This window comes from Dendronephthya gigantea, unplaced genomic scaffold, assembly GCF_004324835.1.
Source record: "Dendronephthya gigantea isolate DGI-Jeju-01 unplaced genomic scaffold, DenGig_1.0 000016F, whole genome shotgun sequence".
Classification (NCBI taxonomy): Eukaryota; Metazoa; Cnidaria; class Anthozoa; order Malacalcyonacea; family Nephtheidae; genus Dendronephthya; species Dendronephthya gigantea.
This window is the reverse complement of record NW_021163026.1, coordinates 1662139-1682950: the sequence shown is the minus strand read 5'-3', so window position 1 is coordinate 1682950 and position 20812 is coordinate 1662139. Positions and strand designations below refer to the sequence as shown.

Genomic DNA, 20812 nt, shown 5'->3' with positions numbered 1-20812 from the left:
ATCCTGAATATAGAATATATATTTCCATCTAATGGTATAACACCTTTGCAGCTAAATGCATCGGAACTATTAAATTGTAAATAGAATAATTAAAAATAGCATTTAAATTGTCCAATTTCTCTTAGCCATTTCTTCGTCGTCTTCCATGGGAAATATTGTGAGTATGCTCGAAATCTAAGAATTCTACCTAAAGCCTGTACATGTATATTAACATTGTCCTATTATGTCCAATGGTTTAATCTGCCAATTGCAGAAATCGATCCATTTAACAGCATCATTATTTCTCTACTCAAGTACATTTTGGGGCTGTTTTATATCTTGTATCTGATGTTGAAAGCGTATCAGTTCTCCCCAGAGTAAATTCTGTTCACAGATTGGGCAGTCGCCTTCTAATGGTAAACAGAAGTCTTTGTCCTGTTCACGGCTAGATAGAAATGTTTTTGCTAAACAGAAAATATGTGCGGTCATCTCACAGTCGACATGGAGACATTGCAAGAGGTGGTCTTGAATCTAGAGAAGACAGATTTTAAAGGTGAACATAGAGAGAATAGAAAGCAACTTCTTGAGATATTGGATAACTTGGAGGATATGAAATATGAATACAAGTTGTAGGAAAGATTTGACAACTTACTACAATTAAATTATCACATATTTTACACATGGGAACAGATGCATTCTCCGAGCCAACATCCTTGGTATCTTTGGGTTTCTTCCAGCTTGTGATTGGCCCAAACCTGATGGCCATGTGAACTGGTGGTTGTTTCAGGAGGTCAAAATCCATATGGTAATCCTCCTTCAACCATTGAATAGTTAACGCCAGTCGGTTCCAGGGTCCTATGCGGAGCATCTCCGTCAGCACTCGGAAGTAAAACGCGAAATTTTTTTCCGTTGATTTTTTGTTTGCCACAACACGTTTTAGTCGCCGGCTTCGAAATGGGTGCTGCCATGCCCATTCAAACTATAGATTGGAGAAACCAACTCATTGTTGAGGCATTGACTTTTCATGTTTTCCTAATGCCTTCAAGGCATATGATCAGTTAGACTAGGGGTCTTATAAAGATAATATAAGCACTGCAATAAAGATTTTATCTTACTCTTAAAGCAGATATTTCATTAGGAAAGCCATGAACAGTCAAAACCATCTCCCTGTTTTGAAAAACAAAAATGAAACAAAAATTTCTTCAATATCGTACGAAATCTTCGCCCAGGTATGACCTTAAACGCGAGGATTTGTGTTTGGTATGAATAATCTTAGTGTATTATTTGAAAATATCGAGAGAAAGTGTTGCTACCATGGACCCTTGTTGCTCGTTCTGTAAGCACCACCTTTTTGGACACCTCCATTATGTTGCTTGATTCTTCTGTTTGGATCGACAGTGAAGCCAATATATGTTCGCCCTTTGTACTTTGGATTGAGGCAATACAGCAAATAACAACCATAAAATTTGCTTTTTTCTTCGGAAATCATTTTTGTTTTGTTTTGTTTTTAAATTTAAAGTTACCGGTAAGTGTTTCCATATTCCAAAGCCAGTTATTCAAAATACACAAATGAAATTCTTTTAGTAAATCTTTTAATTTTCATTGGGAGAATATATATTACAAAACACCTTATAAAGAAATTTAGAACAGAATAGGTTTATTCTGTATTCTGTCTTTTCACTTTGGCGAATAATTTGTTTTTATTTCTCTTGAAGCAAAATATCCTGTCGCGAACAACAAGTGGAAGTAGTATCCATGGTAGAAACCGCTTTCACGTTCTTCTTCGAGACGTCGGCTCATAATGGTTCCATACTGACATATGGCTTCAGAGAACGGCGAGTTTTGGCCTGAATTTCTCGCTGGAATAGACGAGTTAGAATATGTGCGCACACGGTATTGCAATGTCGTGTGTATGGAGTTATCTTCGGGAGAAATGGATCGCTCAACGCGAGTTATTTTGAGCAGATCCCTACTTAGGTACGTACTATGTACGTCAGTTATCAGTAAAATTTAATATACATGCATATTGGACATTGGTACATGGTGTTTTTATAGAAAGGCTATTTGAACTACTTGACTACTTTTACCAAACAGCCTATGGTGATTGACAGAGTCGATAAAGTAGGGTGAATCTGAGCACATTGGTTAAGACTTTATATAATATTCAATAAATTACTATGTTTGTAAATCTTACAAACGTACAAGTTACAATTAGTCCACACTCCACACAGCTGACACGATAGATTATCTCTGCAGTCTGCAGTAACTGTTTTAACCCTTCATCTACAATTTGCAGTGATGCAGATTTGGTGAACAAGAAGAAGCCAAGCAAAAACAAGGTTATTTGAATTTTGACTTGAATCTTTAAATAATATTTTTTACAAACTTCTTTGACGTTTTCTGATTTGTTGTGCAATTTTAATATACATTCTGCTTAAATGACATTTCTGTAGGAAATCAAAGAAGCTGGGAATACTGAAGAAGATAAAAATTGCTTAGAATTAGCACTGTCATTTGCCGCTGAAGAGGACAGTTCTGACAACAGAGTGGAAGATGAGCCAGTGACCATATTGTTTGAAGACAGTGAATTGGAAGCAATGAAGAAAATGGGGTTGCCAACATCATTCATGCCGGCCAGCATTTCACCTTTAACTGATAAGGTATAGTATTGCGTGAATTGATTGTGTAAATGTAATCCATTCATGAACATATATCACTGATATGTCTGGCTGATAGCAAAAAATAAAACAAGGGTTTGTCATCTTGTGTTTTGGGTGTCTGAATTAGGCAATCCTAATGCATTTTTTTCTGGTGCAGTCAAAGAATGGAGGAATCGTTAAAAAAGCCAAAAAGAAAAAGAAAAAATGCAGAAAAGAACGTCAAAGAACGAATGCAAAAGATTTGGATTTTGAGCATTTCAATGGTGACAAAATTGATGATTGTTGCAAGCCTAACATTGTTGAAGAAAAGGGGCCCAATGCTGTTGACACCGCAAAAAATCTCGCAAACGGCATATATGAAGAAGCCAGCACTAAACAAGGAAATATCAATCAACTTGCAGAATCAACTTGTACTGATGATGTGGTTAGTCATCCAGGTTTTGATGAACAGAGTCATATCATTGAAGAGGTAATCGGAAATCCTACAGACTACAAGATATGTGAGGTTGCATTGCTTGCCAATGATAAGACAGAAAGAGTAAATGAAGATTTTTCAACTTCAGTTGAAGAAAAAAACGAAAATGATATTACCAATCAACACGCTGGTAATGAAAACGATCATTTGCCAAGGAAAGATGTGGAGATTATGAAACCGAAAACTGTTTCCGAAAGAGTTGCAGATGAACAAGAAAATATGGCTTTTGAGGACGAAGTAGGCAAAGAACCACTTTCAAGTTTAGCCAAAGATTTCTGTTCAAAACCATCTGTTCCGAATGAAAATGGAGACTGCTCAAAAACGTCAGTTGAGGATAGTGGATGGGAGGAGTACTGGAGCACCTTTGCTTATGAACTAACGTTGCAAAGCTGGAATGCGATACATCCAGGAGTTCGTCCGCCGTACAGCGACGACGAGACGGTCAATCCCGATCGTCCCGACGAAGGTTTGACGTCGGAGGATGACAATTCGTGGGAGGAAGCCTGGTTGAAGTTGCGGGATGAGGTCTGCGATTATTATTATAATGAATATCACTATTGGTACGCGCAAGGATATCGTAAGGGAAGTGATATTGAACGAGAAAATGATGTAAATAAAGGAGAAAATTCTAGAAGAAAAAATGATTTCGCTACCGAACACATCAATGAGCTGACAGAGGAAATTGTGGATACTTCATGTGAGTTGACCAAAAGTGATTGTGTTGACGCGGAGATCCATTCAGGTGGAAGACCAGATTTTGACAGAATTGGTGTTGGTGTTAGCGGCATTAAAACGCATCCTGATTGCAGTATTGAGCCGGTGGAAGGGGTGCTTAACCAAGAGCATTATGGCGTCAGAGAGGACGACATGAGCAACTTGGATGGTGAAAAGCAATCGATGAATTCTGACTCTAGTGGTTCTGAAAATAAGCAAGGAAAAAGGTTGCTGGAGGTTGAAGAGCGTGACCATGAAGAAAAATATATTCGGGACGTTTACAACGTGCTAGGTTTTAAAATGGGTTCAAGTGAAGAACATTGCAATGGCCGCCCGAAGTACAAAAGTGCGCGCTTAAGTTTCAAAGGAAAGGAGTTTTCAGTTGCTTGTGAAGAGATTGTTGACTCCATGCCGGACAGCTGTGAGACGACATTGAATGATCAGGTGGAGGGAAAACAGTTTAGTTCCAAGGCGAGCTCGAGTGAGTCAGGGCAAGAAGACGAAGTGGAGAGCGAAATCCTCAAAGAAGGTCAGTGTAACTCGAACAGTTCTACCTGTCCTAGTGTCAATGAGGGGAATACGTGTCCTGAAGATTCAACTATGAGTTCGAACTGTGAAAGAACTACTGCAAGGGAAAGTAAAGAAAATGACTTCGAGGAATGTGAAAGCAAAGGTAATCCTACAGACAAAACCCTGGCGAAATATTGGCATCAAAGATATCGCTTGTTCTCGCTTTACGATGAGGGAATCAAGATGGACGATGAGTCTTGGTTTTCTGTGACACCCGAACGAATCGCAAAACACATCGCCCATAGATGTCGCTGTGATCTGATCGTTGACGCGTTCTGCGGCGTCGGTGGTAACTCCATACAGTTTGCATTCACTTGCGAGCGGGTAATAGCGATAGATATTGACCCGGTGAAAGTCGAACTAGCCCGGAACAACGCGAGGATATACGGAGTCGAGGATAGGATTGAGTTTATTGTAGGGGACTACATGAAGCTCGCACCAACCCTCTGCGCCGACGTGGTGTTCTTGAGCCCGCCGTGGGGTGGACCAGCGTACTCCGATGCGGCAGTCTTTGACCTTCAGACCATGATACCCATGGATGGATTTAAAATATTTGAACTAAGCAGAAATATCACTGAGAACATTGCGTATTTTGTACCAAAAAACACCAACATTGAGCAGTTGACATCGCTGGCAGATTTCGATAGGGGAGAGAGAAGGTTGAAATTGAACAAAATTTTTTGAACAGAAGGGTAAAGACAATCACAGCGTATTTTGGTGAACTTATTAAGAATAAAAAGTGAAACAAATCTATTATTTTATATCACATATAAGTTAGTTAGAAAATCAAATGGTGGAATCCATATAAACATAAATATCACGCTCATCATCTCTTGAAAAAACTACACCATTCTTCCGTAGTATTTGGGCAATATAAATTGTGATTTTTTGTTTATTTTGTGAGAAGATTGTCACACACAAGATGTTATTACATTATCAAACATCATTTTGTAACAATTTCTCCATTTGAAACATTTCTGGCCGTTAGGGAATTCCCCGCCGGGATACTCGCGCGGGATCTTTCGTGTGTCACACGTAGAGACTGAAGATGGCGGTCGCCAGGAGCGTATTTGGAAAGAATTTTGCAAGTTCTGTTCGCTGTTTTTGCGGTTTTAGCGTTTTGCCACGGCGATGTGCAAGTACCGATGGTACTTTACGACCGAGGAGATCTTTGCTGTATATTCCTGGCAATGATGAACGAAAAATTAAGAAAGCATCGAGCTTGAATGCTGATATTGTTGTGCTGGACTGTGAGGATGGTGTGGCACTGAATCGTAAGGTAGCTCAAGTTTATGGTGTCGTAGAGTTTCAAACTCAATCCACCCAAAACTCTGGATCTGAGATTTAGGTATCGGTTGTAAAGTACTCCTTTTGTATATTGTCTTCTGTAGAAAGAAGCCAGGGACATCATCTCAAATGTCCTCAATACAACATCATTTGGCTCGAGCGAAGTTGCAGTTAGGATAAATTCTGTTGACAGTGAAAAACTAGCGTTGGAAGATATGAATACTTTCATGCAAGGTCTCACTATCCCAACAACTCTTCTAGTTCCCAAAGTAGAACATGTCAAGCATTTGGAATGGGTACGTTAACAGGCTGCCAGGGCAGATATCAATATCATCCAATATATTCCAGAGTCTAAAGCATTGCTTTGACATTTCATCATTGTTGTATCAATCTTCACAGTTCACAAGTCCAAACATCCCCCCCCCCCTACCCACTCTTTTGAACAAACCTGTATCATCTGCACGTTCCTCCAGCGAACTAGTATTCTCTTTTCAAAGTTCCTGGTTTATTTTTTCTGTAGATAAATGAGAAAATTTTCCCGGTGGCAAAGTCTCTTGAACCAGACGTGAAAATCTCGCTGATCATTTTTATTGAGTCAGCAATTGGTTTGTTAAATCTACGAGAAATCTTAGAAGCAGGAGTTGATCCAACCAATCTTTTTAATCTTGAAGCAGTCGTCTTTGGGTCTGATGATTTCTTTGCAAATATTGGTAGGTTCACCATTGTTTTGTATATAACCTACATAGTCAAATAAGGTTCAGTTCTCTAAGCCGTTGAGTGACCAGGACTGATGTTTTTATATACCTAGGAGCAACAAGAACCAAGGATGCAAAAGAACTGATGTTTGCTCGTCAATCTATCGTCATACATTGTAAAGCGTTTGGGCTGCAGGCAATTGACATGGTTCATATTGGTTTTAAAGGTTTGTAGATTTGTAACTAAATTTTGATCAGATCAACAAATACTTGATTTATAAACTTTAATCCAAAACCTCTAATACCTGTCTTTTACCCTCCAATCCTGACCAAAACTGAGCTTCTAATACTAAGCTCTAACTGGATTGAGGTATGGTCATCATAGTATGACCAGGGTCAGAATTAGATATACACAAATGGTGTATTCTTAAACTGAAATTGTACTTGATGGTTGTTTGCCGAGGTCAACAGCTACTGCTAAACATTGTATATTTGTCTGCTAATCTTTTCAGATCTAGAGAGACTTGAAGAGGAATCCATAGAAGGGGCTAAGATGGGATTTACAGGTACACTTTTGATCATCTTTAAGTACTCATAAATTCATGGCAGAATGTTATCCCACAAATCCTGCATATTGGAATTTTTTTATCAATAATCAAAATTCTCATCCTTTCTTGCAGGAAAACAAGTCATCCATCCCAGTCAGGTTGATATTGTTAACAAAGCATTTTCACCATCACCAGAGAAGATTGAGTGGGCAAAGGAGCTGGTTGGAGCATTTGAACAACAGTCTAGTGAAGGAATTGTAAGTACTGAGCTGTCATATGAGATTTTTTTACAGTAACTATATGTATACATACAGGCAAATGAGGCAATTTAGTTTTCCCTTCGTGACACGTGCATGACTTGTTTACCTCACTGTGATGGTGATATGCAGTCTAATAAATGGATAACCGACGGAACAATTTCAACTAAAAATTTTTATTGTTATTAAAAGTTTTTTTTCAAAAGTATTAACTTTACCTTCAATTTATCACTTATTCTGACTGACTCAATCAGCCAGCCTTGCTATGGCTATGGCTTTATAAACGAAGCTTTGATTTGATCAGTAGTCGAATCATAAATTAATGTGAAGAGACGTTAATATAAAGCCAATAAGGGGTGATGCAGTTGGACTATTACTAACAAATCCGTACGGCTGATTTAATTATTTTATAATATATTTTCATCATCGAACAGGGAGCGATCACATTCCGTGGTCAAATGATTGACATGCCGTTGGTGAAGCAAGCCTTCAACGTTCTAAAATTGGCAAAAGCAATCACGAAGTAGATTTTAAATGGATGTATTTTCTTTCCAAGGTAATTAGCTGCCTTAAATTCTTAAGGTACACGGCGAGCTTCGGCGAAAATTCGATATTATTTTCTTGCTTATTTTTCGCTTTACATAATACCGCACCTATCGGAATTAGCGGCAGCAAATTAATGGCATTGAAACAACTTGAATAAAATCAAAGCTCGTCTCTACTTGATACTGCTCCAACATGATCTAGCTATTACCAGTCCTTTATTGCAACCTTAGATTGGCTGAGTAATAGAGAATTTTACAACGCTATCACAGATTTTTAACACCCTTATTTTTTTATCAGCTAATAAAAGTTGTACATACAACTCGTGATACTGAGCAGTGCTATAAGCTATAAGTAAAATATTATTACATCACGTATTAAGAGGTAAATTCAGCTTTGGCGTTTTTGCTTTTAATTTGCTATATAAACTAGATGCTTGAACTCTACAATTTACATATACTATTATTATTGATACATTGCCATAATTATTACATTCATAATCTCGCACACTTTGTCCGTCAACAAGGACACGCTATTTTTGAAACCTACAACGTAGATATACATTGTGCAAATTTTAATGCTGAAAAGGGAAAAGTGAGAAAAGAATCTACAAAATATAATCACTACGTTTCATTATTTTACTCATATGATGGTCTACATAGAACATTGAATTAGCAATTGTTTCCGATAAATATATTGGCAAAAAAGTTATTCATTATCGGAATCCTCTATCGAATTTTTGTTAATCTCATCGAGTGCTATTTTCTCAAACTCCTCTAGACATTTCTTGAGAATATAATATGCCAACCCCGATGACACTGCCCCGCCTGCAATTGAGCTTAGTACGATTCCTACCACTGGGATTACTAGGAGGAGCTTTTCACCCGCTACCAATGGCATGCATGACGTTACCAATTGAGCAAATTGTATGGGAGTAGAAAAGGAGAATTTTGTTAGTGTTCCTTTGTAGGCCGGATTCATTTTCGCAAACTCATCCGTACCATCTTCCGGCAGACCAAGTTGTGATCGGTAAAACTTTATCTCTTTTCTGATCAGGACAAAGTTAACCGCTGTAGAAAATCCGGGAATTGGTACGAGCCCTGCAACTCCAGCATTCAAAGCAACCATCCAAATTCGTTCTTTGAGAACTTTAATTTTCCTTTTTAAAATATCGGCAGATTTACTGATCAGGACATCAATGAACAAGGTTAAAGCCTCTTGCTTAAGTTTTGGCAGTGCATCTAGAATAGCATTGGTCAGGTCAGAAAATTCCCACTTCTCTGGATAATGATTACTGATCAAAAACAATGGGGGAGCATCTTCTCCATGATCCTGCAAACTCATTAAGGAATTTAAACAGGTGTTTCTGATTGATTCAAGCATCTGTGTTTCATCAAAATTTTGTTTCCTCTTTTCTGCGTTAGTATCCACGTCAATCTTGGTGTAAACAAAGAAAAACTTCTTATGCATTGATCTGATTTCTCTCGCTAATTCGAGGTCCTTCAGCGTGAATCGACTAGCTGCTAAGATAAGGAACACGTCATAGTCCCCCAAATGCACTTGCCCTTTGTAGGTTTTCAGATTAGGAAAGTCTACAGTCCCTATTCCAGGTAAATCCCAAAAAATAATGTTTCTATAGTTTTCTAAATTATGGTAAGGAGTTGGTTCAATGGTGGTCTGCGTGACACCAGTTGGTGCAGCCGTCGGATCGTCGTCAGGTACACTGAAGGGAAGGAAGAAAGTCAAATGTTGAGTCCTCTCCGAATATATTGTATAGTTTGTTTAGGGGTTTTAATTTTTTAAATTTAAATATAATGTATTTCCTATAATTAGTTTATTTAGTTCAGGGTCGCATCTTCAACAATCCGCCATGTATATATATATGCTTGTTTTTGCGAATTAGAGCTTAAACTGTTTCAATTTTGTTTTCATTAAACATTGATACTGATGGTGAGATCCCGCTTCTGTATGTATAAAATAAAGACTTGTGCCTACCCTCGTATAGCGTTAATAAAGCTAGATTTCCCAGTTCCCGAATTACCAGTGATTCCAATGTTTATTTCGGTATTTCTGTTTTCTTCTAGCTTCTGGTTTAACATTGTGCCAATGTTAAGAACTCCATTTCTTTCAACGTGTTCTTGAACTTCATTGATGTCTTCCTGCCTAAAGTTGACTTCCCCCATCACAAAATCTCAAATAGAAGGCTAGAGTGATATGAAACTTCGTTTTTATATACGCGCTGCACAAGTCCTATTTTTTTCCAGTCACCATGGAGACGTTTATCAATAAAAATATATTAAACTTTTGTTTTCGCAAAGCTTTATTTCGTCTCCTGCTCTTATTTCGTATCAAAATTGGCGTGTGATTTTTTCTTAAATTCCTTACATTTCTAACGCAATTTTGGACGTTTCCTTGACGGTACACGTGAAGAATAATTGTAATATGCGACGTATTAGTTTATGGTTTGCCTTGACCAGCTGGATTTGCCTCGTCCTGCTCATAATTTATTAAAGCTAACGAGAGTAATTCTTATTCTCTTTGACTTTGAAAGCAAGGAGACAGTGTCAATATGAACTGTTTAAAAAAGAAAAAATAAAGCCGACAAATTTGAAGAGCACGCCAGACTTGGGCTTGAAAAAATAAACTGATTTAGAATTTCATTAGACAAACGAGACAGCGAGTCTATATCTATTTAAGAAATAGAAAACATTTTCCGTGTTTCTATACAGTTATAGAAACACGCGTGGGAGTTTGGGAGAACGAGAAATAATCAGTGGGAAAACGAGCCCGTAGGGCGAGTTTTTCCACGTTATTTCGAGTTCTCCCAAACTCCCACAAGTGTTTCTATAACTGTATAGAAACACGGAAAATATTTTCTATTTCTTTTATAATATAACTCAATAAAAAGATTTTTTACAAATATTATAATTCGATTCAATTACAAATTCTCATTACATTACTTCGCTTGACAAGTTCGGCGGGAAAATTCCCGTGTTTCTATACAGTTTTAGTATACACTCGACTATTGTCTATTACAAATCCTACATTCTGATTGGCTACTCAACCATATTATCGTGATGGTGCACGCTTGGGAAAATTTCGCTCGCGCGACCGTATAAAATTGAATTATTTTTCGGTGTATCGATTATTTTCTCGAAATTAATATATCTAGGTATAGGGTGTATACTAAAACAATTAGACAACTCGCCTTCGTTGTCTATGAGCGAATAGTCAACTCAGGCTTCGCCTTCGTTGACTATTCGCTCATAGACAACTCAGACTCGTTGTCTAATTGTTAAATAGAAAAACGCTTCTCGACCAATCAGCACGCGCGTACTATAAATGTTATATTATAAATCTTATTATACGTATTAGAAATTTTTGCCTTTTGATTAATTTTACAGAACCCCTATTGATAGCATGCAATCGAATTTTGTTTGTTGTAAATTAATTTAAAAACTTGCATAGTTTTTATATGACATGCAAATAATGAAAAATATATCGGCAGGGGAAACGTGAATTGAAGATGGCAACGGCTTCATTCTTTTTAACACGTCTCTTTTATACGCTCGCTTATGTTTTAAGTATACGAATTAATTTATTATAGACTTTAATCTTTTGTTTTTTTGTGTATAATACATTTGTTACGATAAATGAGAATATTTTATATTACATATGATTATACCATATTGCATCTTTCTGTCTATAATACCGTTTCTGATTCTGGCAGGATCTTGGAATGTCAAAATACAACACAAAGTCAAAGCAAATTCGCCGGATTTCATATGACTCCCTTAAACTGACTAAAGTAGTAGTTAAGGACCGCCAGTCAGACTAACGAGTAACAAAACTGAATACAGAAACCCTAGAACGACCGACACATTTCACCGACTTCCGCTGCAGAACAAATTTAAAGTTTCACTGAAACACATCATCATCCCCCCCACGGATACAGCAATTTGCGAGAGTTCGCCAGAAATCTTGTAGGATCGTTTTAAACGCCCCCTTGAAGTGCGCGTTCATCACAGTATAGATAATTGGGTTGCAAAGAGCGTTAGAGAACGCCAACCAGTGCGCGACCAGTTGAAAATCTTTAGGCCTTTCCTTCGTGTATCCAACGCCAAGAAGAAACGAGTCGACTGAAAATGGCGTCCAGCAAACGAGGAACGTTACGACAGTTACAAGAAGGATTCGCGCCAAGCGAGTCTGATGCGTTATGCGTTTTCGGTATTGTCTTAAAAAGTCTTGTTTGTTAACCCTATTCTTCCATTTCTGTACGACAGAGCTTACGGAGATCTTTTTGCGAACTTCTTTTGTGTTGGTGTTCTCCGAAGTCGAGTCGCAGCTCCGTTCATCTTCGCTGATTCCGTCGTCGTTGTTCGTCGGCTCGTCGGCCTCGTCCTGCGGGCAAGACACGATGGTATCCATTGTGTGGCTGGAACTCAGTTGAAATGTCACTTCGGTGTTTAGTTGAGATGGTTTAATGTTTGTTAATGGTATCTCCTGTGGATGTTTCGAATCCGAATCCATGGATTGGGAAGATTCCCCGTTCTTTGACTGGTAATATAAAGTTAATGGTTAATGCACTTCCTAGGAAAATTCTTTTAAGGTAATTGGCAAATTGATGTTCATATTTTTTGGCATGGCATTAGGCCCTTGTTATGGGGCATTTATTCCCCTGAATTTTTCAATCTTACCTGAGCCAGCACGTTCTTAAGTTGGTTCTGCAACTTCTTCTGGGCGTCGCTCCTCCCTTCATTCATGAGATCCAACTTTCTTTTCAACTCCATCACAGTGTAGCGATTACCTTCGTCGACGGACGCTTCCGACGATTGCGCGAAGATGCCGGAATGCCGTCGGCGAGTGTTCGCCGAGTTCTTCTTGATCGTCTTGTTATGCATGTTTATGAACTTGATGATTCGTGCGTAAGCCACGGTCATCACGATAAGAGGTATAATAAAAAGGAAAATGACCAAAAACTCAATGTAAAATCCCGAATGAACGAAATCGATGATACAGCTGTAGTTGAATCGCATCAACTTAATCTTCCCTCCCCCGAATAGTGGTGGAGACGAGTAGATCAACGCCAACAGCCAGATGCCAAGAACGGAGATTTTGATCATTTTTCCCAGAAGGACCGCCGACAAACGTTTTCGTATTGTCGTTATCAGATAACAACGATACATACTGAACACCAAGAGCGTGAGCAACGAAGCGCTCGCAAGGAAAGTGAGAAGAAAGCCATTTATGAGGCACATCGCCTCTCCAAACAGCCAACGACCGTTGGTGAGAACTGTGATATAGCTAAAAGGCATTGCCAGCGAAGCTATGATGTCCGTGATGGCCAAACTCCCGATGTACATGTTGGAGAATGTGCGCAAGTTTTTAAAACGGTAGATCGCCAGAAGCACCAAAGCATTGCCGATGAACGAGGCGATGCTGACCATAATCATCGGGATTGTTCGAAGAACGGACGTCGCTGTTACCTGACCGTAATCCGGGCCGTTGAAATCGGCAGAAGAGTTGCCTGGATATACTGTCATGATTCCGGAATAGGAATTTTTCGTTGTCGATTGGATACACTCTCGTGTTCAGCTTGAACGTTTACGTCGGCTGTCGTTAGAGGACTCTTTACTTGCACAATGTTGACTTAGAATAATTAAAAGATAGCAAGTGTGCCTTTATTTGTTTATATTGTGTCACGTCTTTGCCAACACGCGACCGTCACTGTTTACTTTCAGCTTCCTGTGTTATGTCTGAAGGGATAGCGGCCCTGCATCACAACACGTGCCTAATAACCAGAATATGACCAGAACTACTTCAACCTACGTCTGAATGTAACCAGTTTTTGCTGGCTCCAACATCACCGCATCTACAATGTCGAGCACCGTTTGTTGTCTAACGATAGTAATGTGCGTGTTACGAACCAAGTTTTTTGTATTAATGTTTGCATTTGGCCGTTTCTTCAATAGTTGTAGGGTTTTTAGTACATTTGCGTAGGCTTCTCTCCTCTAATTTGTCAGTCAAGTTAAGCAGCTGAAGGATATGTAGTATATTGCGACGTTGCTTAGCTTGGTGTAAATATTACTGTGAAGAATAAAGAAAGTACAGGTGCCCTCTTATCTGTGTTTGTAATCCTTAAACGGTGAGCAATTGTGTGATGAGGTAGGCGTTCAAACCTGACCGCCTAATATTTTACCTGTTCGCACCGTATCAACAGCTGTAGAAAAGAAAGACGTGTTGTTGGACATGCTTTTTGTGTTTCCCCTGGCTAGTAATTCCTGCTAATTCTAGTAATTACTGCTTTAAGGCCGGTTTATAAAAAGCCCGTTAAATGAGTCTTTGTTTAGTCTTATTAATGAACTTACTTTCCTATTTTATTTCTGTTTTACTGCAAATGTTGTGATATAAATGTTTGATTGTTTCGCTTTGAATTGGAAGTGAAATCAATCGACCGTTTTTAGCGCCGATATGATCATTCAATAATTAAATGATTTCCTGCAATTAATATTCTAATTAAAATTATTTGCATAATTTCCGTTGATTCGCCCCCACTTCTCTCGCGAATCCTCGACACTTGACATCTTGTTTGAGCTTTAAATTAAAATACACTCGTATTGAAATCATGTGAAATAATGTTTTAAAGTCAATATCGTCGGCCGATATCGTGGTTTCAAGCTCATGGAGGTAGGTTTATTAAAACTATATATTATTCTCTGTCTGCCTTTGTCTTCCTTGTGTTCAAACGGAATTTCAAGCCATTGAACTGGCTGAGAACTTGAAGTGTCATTGTAAATACCCGAGTGTTGACAGTGTTTGTTTTCCTTCAAATTTGAACACCTAGATTTGTAAATCCGAGTCAAAAACGGTGCTCTGAGCCATTGGCAAAGGGAAAGCTACTTTGATAAAAGATTTGGGGGAATATTGATGGAGTTCTACGAAGATTCATCTGTGCAATTACACGCTGTTCGTCGAATCGATTTAGACTATGTTGAACCAACTTCAGACCCTAGCAAACCAGAAGCCGATAAATATGGTTTCACTGGCGGTGTTACGAAAACCGTAGCGTAAGTCTCTGTTGTTTCATCAAGATTTTTTCAATATTTCATCAGGAACTTGTTCAGGAAGTGCATGAGCAACAAATGATGGTTGAATACATATATATTTCACTATTATTGGAATTTGTATTGTTTTCATAATTCCTATAATTTTCATCCATTGGGGTAGTAATCCTTGGATTATTAGTTGTTGTACGGGTATTATGAAATGGCAAGGGTCAGCTGTTCGAAACCCCAATTTTAAAAAAAGATTAGAGTTAATCTGGGATTAGGCAATTCCACGTACTTTTCAAAAACAAATCCAATTACATGAAATGTGGTGCCTTTGCTATGTATCTTCTGCTGTGGAGGAAGGCATATTCTTGAGAAAAACTAATCCTGGTCTTGTATTGAATCATTAGGAAGTGAAATCTTTATTCATGACAATGTTCTAATATTCTATGACGACAATGTAATTTTTCTTTTTCTTTTATACTAGAGTTCTAATTGTTTATGATGACAATGTGATTTTTAATTTTTTTGTTAGAGAATCATCCTTGCCTGTGGATGTGCTGAGAGAAAGAGAACAAAAATGGATCAAAATGATCAAAGACTGGGATAATTATATGGCTAACAAATTTCCAAAGGTATAATCAAAGCTGTGATGCCATTTCCTGTAATCAGTTAAATGATTTGAATACAGGCTGTACACAGGTTATTCTCAAGATTGAGGCTGCTCATTCATTTTTTGTCGCTACATGTATTTTATGTTATCTTCCTTCCGCTGTTTGTAGCTGAAAGAAAGGTGTCGGAAGGGGATCCCTCCGGCAATGAGAGGCAGGGCGTGGCAGCATTTGTGCGGAGCTCATAAGCTAAAGGAAAAGAACCAAGGATTGTTCCTAGTAAGTATTATTAGTAAAATATTGATTTAGAATGGAAACATTAAAGATGACATGAGAGCAGGGGGAAAATGGCATTCCAGGTCCATAAATCATGGGTGCTTCACTTTATGGTTAGAGGTTTGTCGCAACTTGGTACAACATCAAGTTTATGTAATTTTATTCACCTTTGTCAGAATCTTGTGAGCCAAACTTCAGAATGGGAACATACAATTCAGAAAGATCTTGACCGTACATTTCCTTTTCACGATATGTTTTCAAAGCCTGGATCAGGGTGAGTCTTGCACTGCCTATATACTCTCAGTTTTTGTGATACTCAGGGTCATCTATTGTGCTGAGAGATTCATAACTTCTGTACAGTAGAAGAACAATCATTGTGTGATGGGCATTGCTGCATTCAAATAGCTGGGAAGTGAATAAACAGTAAGGTCTATTTGATGTGTATTTATTGTGTTTTATTAGGCAGGAGGACTTGCATCTTGTTTTGAAAGCATATTCCTTGTATGACACTGAAGTTGGGTATTGTCAGGTAAACTCTTCTTTGTGCCGTGTTCATTTGAATGACAGTGTTTCACCACAAGTTGAGCATCTTGAAATTTCCTTCAGGCAATGGCACCAGTATCCGCCGTCTTGCTAATGCACATGGCCACAGAGGTATACATTGGTTAGCAATAAGCCTTTAAAATGAAATACTTTTTTAAAGTCTCATATCTCTTATACAAAATGTTTATTTCATTGATGGAAAAAGCATTGGCATATCATTCAATAACCAACTATACTAATCTGTACTAATCATTGCATTTCTCTTCATTTAAGGATGCATTCTGGTGTCTCGTATCACTTTTAGAGAATTATGTTAAAGGCTACTACGGGGAGAAATTGGTGAGAATATTGATCTCGTAGAAACAGCTGGTAGTTTATAATGTATTTCTCAAATCCAGCACATTTAAACAGTGCCCTCTATATGATGATACAGTCTTACCTCATTTAGTTTATTGCCATATTTCATTTTTCAGGAAGCCATCCGTCTTGAAGGTGAAATTTTCAAAGGCTTACTATCCAAAGTTCTTCCATCAATATCAAAACATATGGTAAGAAACTAGAAGATCTTGTTCACACAATTCAGTTTGTTCAACCCAATGTTCTCTATGTGGTGTATGTGATTTTGCCTGATACATCAACAATCACGCTTTTCACTGGGTGTGAACCAATGCCGTTCTCGTTGGTCTGCAAATCCTGTAAAACTCATATCTCAGGAGACGAAATTGTGGTCGAACAAGTGGTATACTTGCAAAACTGAAAACTGGTTGACTTTCGTTATTAGGAGAAACATCATATTGACCCGTTGATGTACATGACAGAATGGTTCATGTGTTTGTTTGCAAGGTGGGTAAACCCGAAAGGAAAAACAAAACATGTCTCGTCTTTTCATTAGCCACTTCTTGACTACTACACACAAAGTTATTTGGTACTTAACATAATTGATGTTCAAAGGCCTGTTGATAGCTGTTTACACTAGGGGCGACCGTCTGCCATGCAGGTCACGATTAACACTGGCTTTTTTTGCTACAGTTTTTTTCTTCTGATTCAATCACGTTTCTTCCATTTTTCTCTGCAGAAATTTACCGTTCGCATCCGTGTTAAGAATCTGGGACATGTTTTTCTGTGAAGGTAATATAGTGAGTTTAAGATTCACTAAATCTACAACGCAGACGTGAAGTAATACTGCTAAAATTTCCAAAACGTTGCCATCAATTTTTCACGATCTCGCAGGTGTCAAAGTGCTTTTCAGGACGGCATTAACAATTTTAAAGTCGACTCTCACATCCGATGTTTTAAAAGAGTGCGAGGGGTTAGTGAAACTTGATTAAAATTCGTTTAAAGACTCTGGTGCAAGATTTAATTTTTAATTTTGCACAATCAGTTGAACGTGAGGTTTTGTTTGCAGAATGTTTGAAACAAATGATAAATTACGAAATCTTCCGCTGAAGTTAATGGAGGAGGATCGACTGATACCCGCTGTAAGTATGAACGAGTCTTCAATCCTGTTTAAAGGGTGTGGTATATAGAAGGGGGTAAGGTGGTGCCTTCGGAGAGGGTGGTGTTAGGTGACAGCTAATAGAAGGGAGGTGGTGGTACTTAGTGGATAAGGGTGAATGCCACTTTGGTGAATGGGTTGTGGGGGACAGCTTGGAAAGTGGTAAGGTGGTGGTACAGTATGTACGTACCTGAAGGAGCAGGGGGGAAAGTCACCCTTGAAGGTAGCTCCTTGTGGAAAGGGGTGTCAAGGATTCTGATATAATACAAGTGATAATGGTCATCTTGAATATTTTCCCAGATTTTAGATTTAGAGTTATCAATCAAACAGATTGAGAAGGAACATAAGAATAGGGCTGAAAAGGAGGCGAAAACGATTGTTGTCAGGTGACAAGAAAGAAAAAAACATTGATGTTTAAGTATATTTAATAAACAACATTTATTCTCAAATGATATACAACAGAATTTTAGTAAATTGTATGAGAAAACAGCCGCTTTGGGCCTAGGCTTTCACCCGATCTCACTAGTGTAAGTACTTCACTGTTCAAAAAAAATACCGGGAAAATTTTTATGTAAAAAGTCTTCGTAGAAACCAAAAATAGCAGTCTTCGCAAAGTAATTTTTAAAATCTAATGGAAGCCTCTAAATGGAAGTTTTATTTCATAAATATTTTATTTAATCCTTTATCACAATGCGCGTATATTATTGTAATTATTTTTGAATGTAAATGTGATAATTATTGATATATATTATAGGTTTTTTACTGGCTTGATTTTTACTGGAGATAGTTTGCCATTGCCATCAGCTCAAAACATACGATAAAGTGCTTCTTGTTTGTTCGAATAATGAAGGCTGAAGCATATTCTAATGAATCTAATCAAAACTATGTTCTAATTCAAGGGCTGATCAATTCGTCTCCAGTACAAATCAAGGCATTCACTAGTTCAAAGTTGGGATTTTATCAAATTGCACTGTATGGAAAACTAACATTAGGCTAACTTCTTTCGAATTGAACGATGTCTGGTATTAAAGTAAATTTTCTATTTATAAAAAGACGGATGGCCCGTGATTCGAATTAATTATAAATGGTATTTTATATACTGTGGTGTGAAATATTTTCAGTCTTGCTTTATCGTAGAAGAATGTCGGTCCAGTGTTCGATGTAAAATACTAAAGCTGGGCGTATATAGTACGTAAGCGAGCATTTTTGCTGTAAACTATACGACCCAATACCTGATAAAAAAGCTCTATTATGTGTCAAAATTTTTCAACGTGGGTTTCTAGTCTATTTTAGGCAGTTACAGAACCTATTGGCTCAGTGATGATTCAAAGCTGCCACTCAGAAAGCCTTGGTCGGTTGGTCCGAAATAGTTTTAATTACCATTCTTGTTTATGTGTCTGATCGACTGAGCTTTGTCTAATGCCAGACGATTTCGGATTTCATGTCTTAAGATTTCATGTCTCAAGAGATGGTAAATTACCGTAATGCAGAAGCCTCCTGTCAGCAAAAGTTATGTAAGCGCCTGAATAATCGTGATCTGAAATTTGAATTAATCTTTTGAATTCCTACGTTTCGCCTAGCAACCAACGTACCAACGTAAATAAAGATTTGAATTTCCTACTATGAAATTGATGTTTCCCGCATCAGGTTTTCTGATTTTGATATTTTAAGCTGTTTATTTATTATCATCATCAACAATCACGGTGTGTTCTCCTTTTAAGAACAAAAATACAGAGAGATTTCAAAGGAAAGAAAGATTTAGGGGATTAGTAAACAACAGCCTGGTCATCGTCAACAACAAAAGAACAATCGTTTTTGCGCGTTCATTTTGAATTCTGAAGAACGGTTCATCATGTTACTGCTGATCTGTGGACTGCAATTATTCTGCCTGATTCCAACTGTATCCTTGCAAAAATTAAGTGAGTTTATTATTTGTTATCAGTTTATAAAGGCATACATAAGTGCACCGTATATTTGTTTTGTTCGACCTTACATGGCTTTAGAAAATCTAATCGTAAACGTTTAGGCAATGTAGTTAGGCAACGTAGCAAATGTTGTGTGTGTTACAATATGCTGCATTTCGAAGTCTTCTTGTCGCAATTATGGCAATTAGAATAGTTTTTGATAAAAAATGTCGCATTCAGTCTTGAATCAGATTTGATCGAATCGTCGTCGACCAGCATTTTGGACATCTGTGGTGGCCTATATTGTTTTCATTCAAAATTTCTCAATTAAAAAAACAAAAGTAAAAGAAAAGAAACGAAAGTAAAAACGATTTCGAATTTTAAAATATGATAAGAATGAAAATAAAACATTTTTTGTTTCATTGTTAAAGTATAATGGTGTGAAATTCACAATGCATTGCCAAATTTGTTACACAGATAACCATTTAAACCAGTAGAAAGAAGTAAATAAGTTGGTAAATAAGTACATGAATTCATGATTCGAAGACATTGAGGGAACAGAAATAGGCGAGGAGAGGGTGGTAGTGTTCAATGGTTAGTTTATGAAGCGAGCTAGCTAATACACCTCTTGAAATTGATTAATTAATGAATTAGTTAACTAATTCCAGAGTTCACCACTGAACCCAAGAGCGTAATCGTTAAAAAGGGAAGCCCGGTAACTTTGAATTGCCAAACAAATATCCAGAAAGATGTGTTGATACAGTGGAGGAAAGGCTACAAAGGATGGATCTTTGATTATAAAGATAAATCCTACAAATTGCTAAGCAACTACTCCCTATTCTTCCCAAGCGTTGGCAGCGATGATGAAGATGTATACTTCTGTGCAGCTGTTCAGACAAAAACTACTTTGACAATTTACTCAAATGCTTCTGCTCACACCTTGGCATGTAAGTGCATTCATCACATTCAACTGTGCTATGGTTGATGGGCATTTCATTGACCATATGATATATCTTTGTTCTATGTATAAAACTAGTTTAAGTACATGCATGCAGCAACCTTTGCCATTTAAAACCAAGCAAATAATTTAAACTAATTTAACCTGGGGCCAATGATTAAACTCTTTAACTACACTTTGCATAGTTAAATCCTAGCTATAACTCTGAAGTACATACACAACTCTAATTGGGCAATTCTGTCGCTAAC

General features: G+C 37.7%; 6 protein-coding genes across 6 annotated transcripts; 3 read left to right on the top strand and 3 right to left on the bottom strand.

The window, feature by feature from the left end:
- Positions 1-121: 121 nt before the first annotated feature.
- LOC114520611 (structure-specific endonuclease subunit SLX1 homolog) lies at positions 122-1510 on the bottom strand. The gene is made up of 4 exons (XM_028540919.1): positions 1293-1510; positions 1095-1146; positions 632-958; positions 122-510 (listed from the first exon to the last, which is right to left on the bottom strand). Exons 1-4 carry the CDS (start codon positions 1466-1468, stop codon positions 286-288), a joined length of 780 nt encoding a protein of 259 aa, XP_028396720.1. The 5' UTR covers positions 1469-1510; the 3' UTR covers positions 122-285.
- A 272-nt stretch (positions 1511-1782) lies between these two features.
- On the top strand, positions 1783-5262 carry LOC114520720 (trimethylguanosine synthase-like). Its single transcript, XM_028541044.1, is given in 5 exon segments — positions 1783-1956; positions 2276-2318; positions 2433-2639; positions 2797-5043; positions 5046-5262. Coding segments are annotated over 5 exon segments (2751 nt in total). The 5' UTR covers positions 1783-1798; the 3' UTR covers positions 5142-5262.
- A 181-nt stretch (positions 5263-5443) lies between these two features.
- LOC114520722 (citramalyl-CoA lyase, mitochondrial-like) lies at positions 5444-9893 on the top strand. The gene is made up of 8 exons (XM_028541046.1): positions 5444-5677; positions 5790-5981; positions 6206-6395; positions 6494-6607; positions 6893-6946; positions 7061-7185; positions 7620-7741; positions 9813-9893. Exons 1-7 carry the CDS (start codon positions 5447-5449, stop codon positions 7710-7712), a joined length of 999 nt encoding a protein of 332 aa, XP_028396847.1. The 5' UTR covers positions 5444-5446; the 3' UTR covers positions 7713-7741; positions 9813-9893.
- LOC114520721 (interferon-inducible GTPase 1-like) lies at positions 8066-9931 on the bottom strand. Its single transcript, XM_028541045.1, has 2 exons — positions 9724-9931; positions 8066-9451 (listed from the first exon to the last, which is right to left on the bottom strand). Exons 1-2 carry the CDS (start codon positions 9909-9911, stop codon positions 8437-8439), a joined length of 1203 nt encoding a protein of 400 aa, XP_028396846.1. The 5' UTR covers positions 9912-9931; the 3' UTR covers positions 8066-8436.
- Positions 9932-11474: 1543 nt separating this feature from the next.
- LOC114520612 (putative tyramine receptor 2) lies at positions 11475-13350 on the bottom strand. Its single transcript, XM_028540920.1, has 2 exons — positions 12426-13350; positions 11475-12285 (listed from the first exon to the last, which is right to left on the bottom strand). The coding sequence occupies exons 1-2, from the start codon at positions 13269-13271 to the stop codon at positions 11647-11649; spliced, it is 1485 nt and encodes a 494-aa protein (XP_028396721.1). The 5' UTR covers positions 13272-13350; the 3' UTR covers positions 11475-11646.
- Positions 13351-14245: 895 nt separating this feature from the next.
- Positions 14246-18946, top strand: LOC114520484 (TBC1 domain family member 10A-like). Its single transcript, XM_028540763.1, has 14 exons — positions 14246-14415; positions 14573-14795; positions 15313-15412; positions 15560-15667; positions 15841-15938; positions 16127-16193; positions 16271-16318; positions 16481-16546; positions 16681-16755; positions 16989-17050; positions 17283-17335; positions 17438-17516; positions 17613-17685; positions 18003-18946. The coding sequence occupies exons 2-14, from the start codon at positions 14656-14658 to the stop codon at positions 18090-18092; spliced, it is 1059 nt and encodes a 352-aa protein (XP_028396564.1). The 5' UTR covers positions 14246-14415; positions 14573-14655; the 3' UTR covers positions 18093-18946.
- Positions 18947-20812: the final 1866 nt, after the last annotated feature.

Bases quoted from the DNA above. Each gene is read 5' to 3' on its own strand.
- LOC114520611 (XM_028540919.1), bottom strand. From the start codon at position 1,468: ATGATTTCCGAAGAAAAAAGCAAATTTTATGGTTGTTATTTGCTGTAT. The intron at 959-1,094 runs GTAAGATAAAAT...TCCAATCTATAG, and splicing joins ATGAAATATCTGCTTTAAGA to TTTGAATGGGCATGGCAGCA. The intron at 511-631 runs GTAAGTTGTCAA...TGTCTTCTCTAG, and splicing joins TATGTGATAATTTAATTGTA to ATTCAAGACCACCTCTTGCA.
- LOC114520722 (XM_028541046.1), top strand. From the start codon at position 5,447: ATGGCGGTCGCCAGGAGCGTATTTGGAAAGAATTTTGCAAGTTCTGTT. The intron at 6,947-7,060 runs GTACACTTTTGA...CCTTTCTTGCAG, and splicing joins GGCTAAGATGGGATTTACAG to GAAAACAAGTCATCCATCCC. The intron at 7,186-7,619 runs GTAAGTACTGAG...ATCATCGAACAG, and splicing joins AACAGTCTAGTGAAGGAATT to GGAGCGATCACATTCCGTGG.
- LOC114520721 (XM_028541045.1), bottom strand. From the start codon at position 9,911: ATGGGGGAAGTCAACTTTAGGCAGGAAGACATCAATGAAGTTCAAGAA. The intron at 9,452-9,723 runs GTAGGCACAAGT...CCTTCCCTTCAG, and splicing joins TTTATTAACGCTATACGAGG to TGTACCTGACGACGATCCGA.
- LOC114520612 (XM_028540920.1), bottom strand. From the start codon at position 13,271: ATGACAGTATATCCAGGCAACTCTTCTGCCGATTTCAACGGCCCGGAT. The intron at 12,286-12,425 runs GTAAGATTGAAA...TTATATTACCAG, and splicing joins TTAAGAACGTGCTGGCTCAG to TCAAAGAACGGGGAATCTTC.
- LOC114520484 (XM_028540763.1), top strand. From the start codon at position 14,656: ATGGAGTTCTACGAAGATTCATCTGTGCAATTACACGCTGTTCGTCGA. The intron at 16,319-16,480 runs GTATACATTGGT...TCTTCATTTAAG, and splicing joins TAATGCACATGGCCACAGAG to GATGCATTCTGGTGTCTCGT. The intron at 17,051-17,282 runs GTGGGTAAACCC...TTTTCTCTGCAG, and splicing joins TTCATGTGTTTGTTTGCAAG to AAATTTACCGTTCGCATCCG.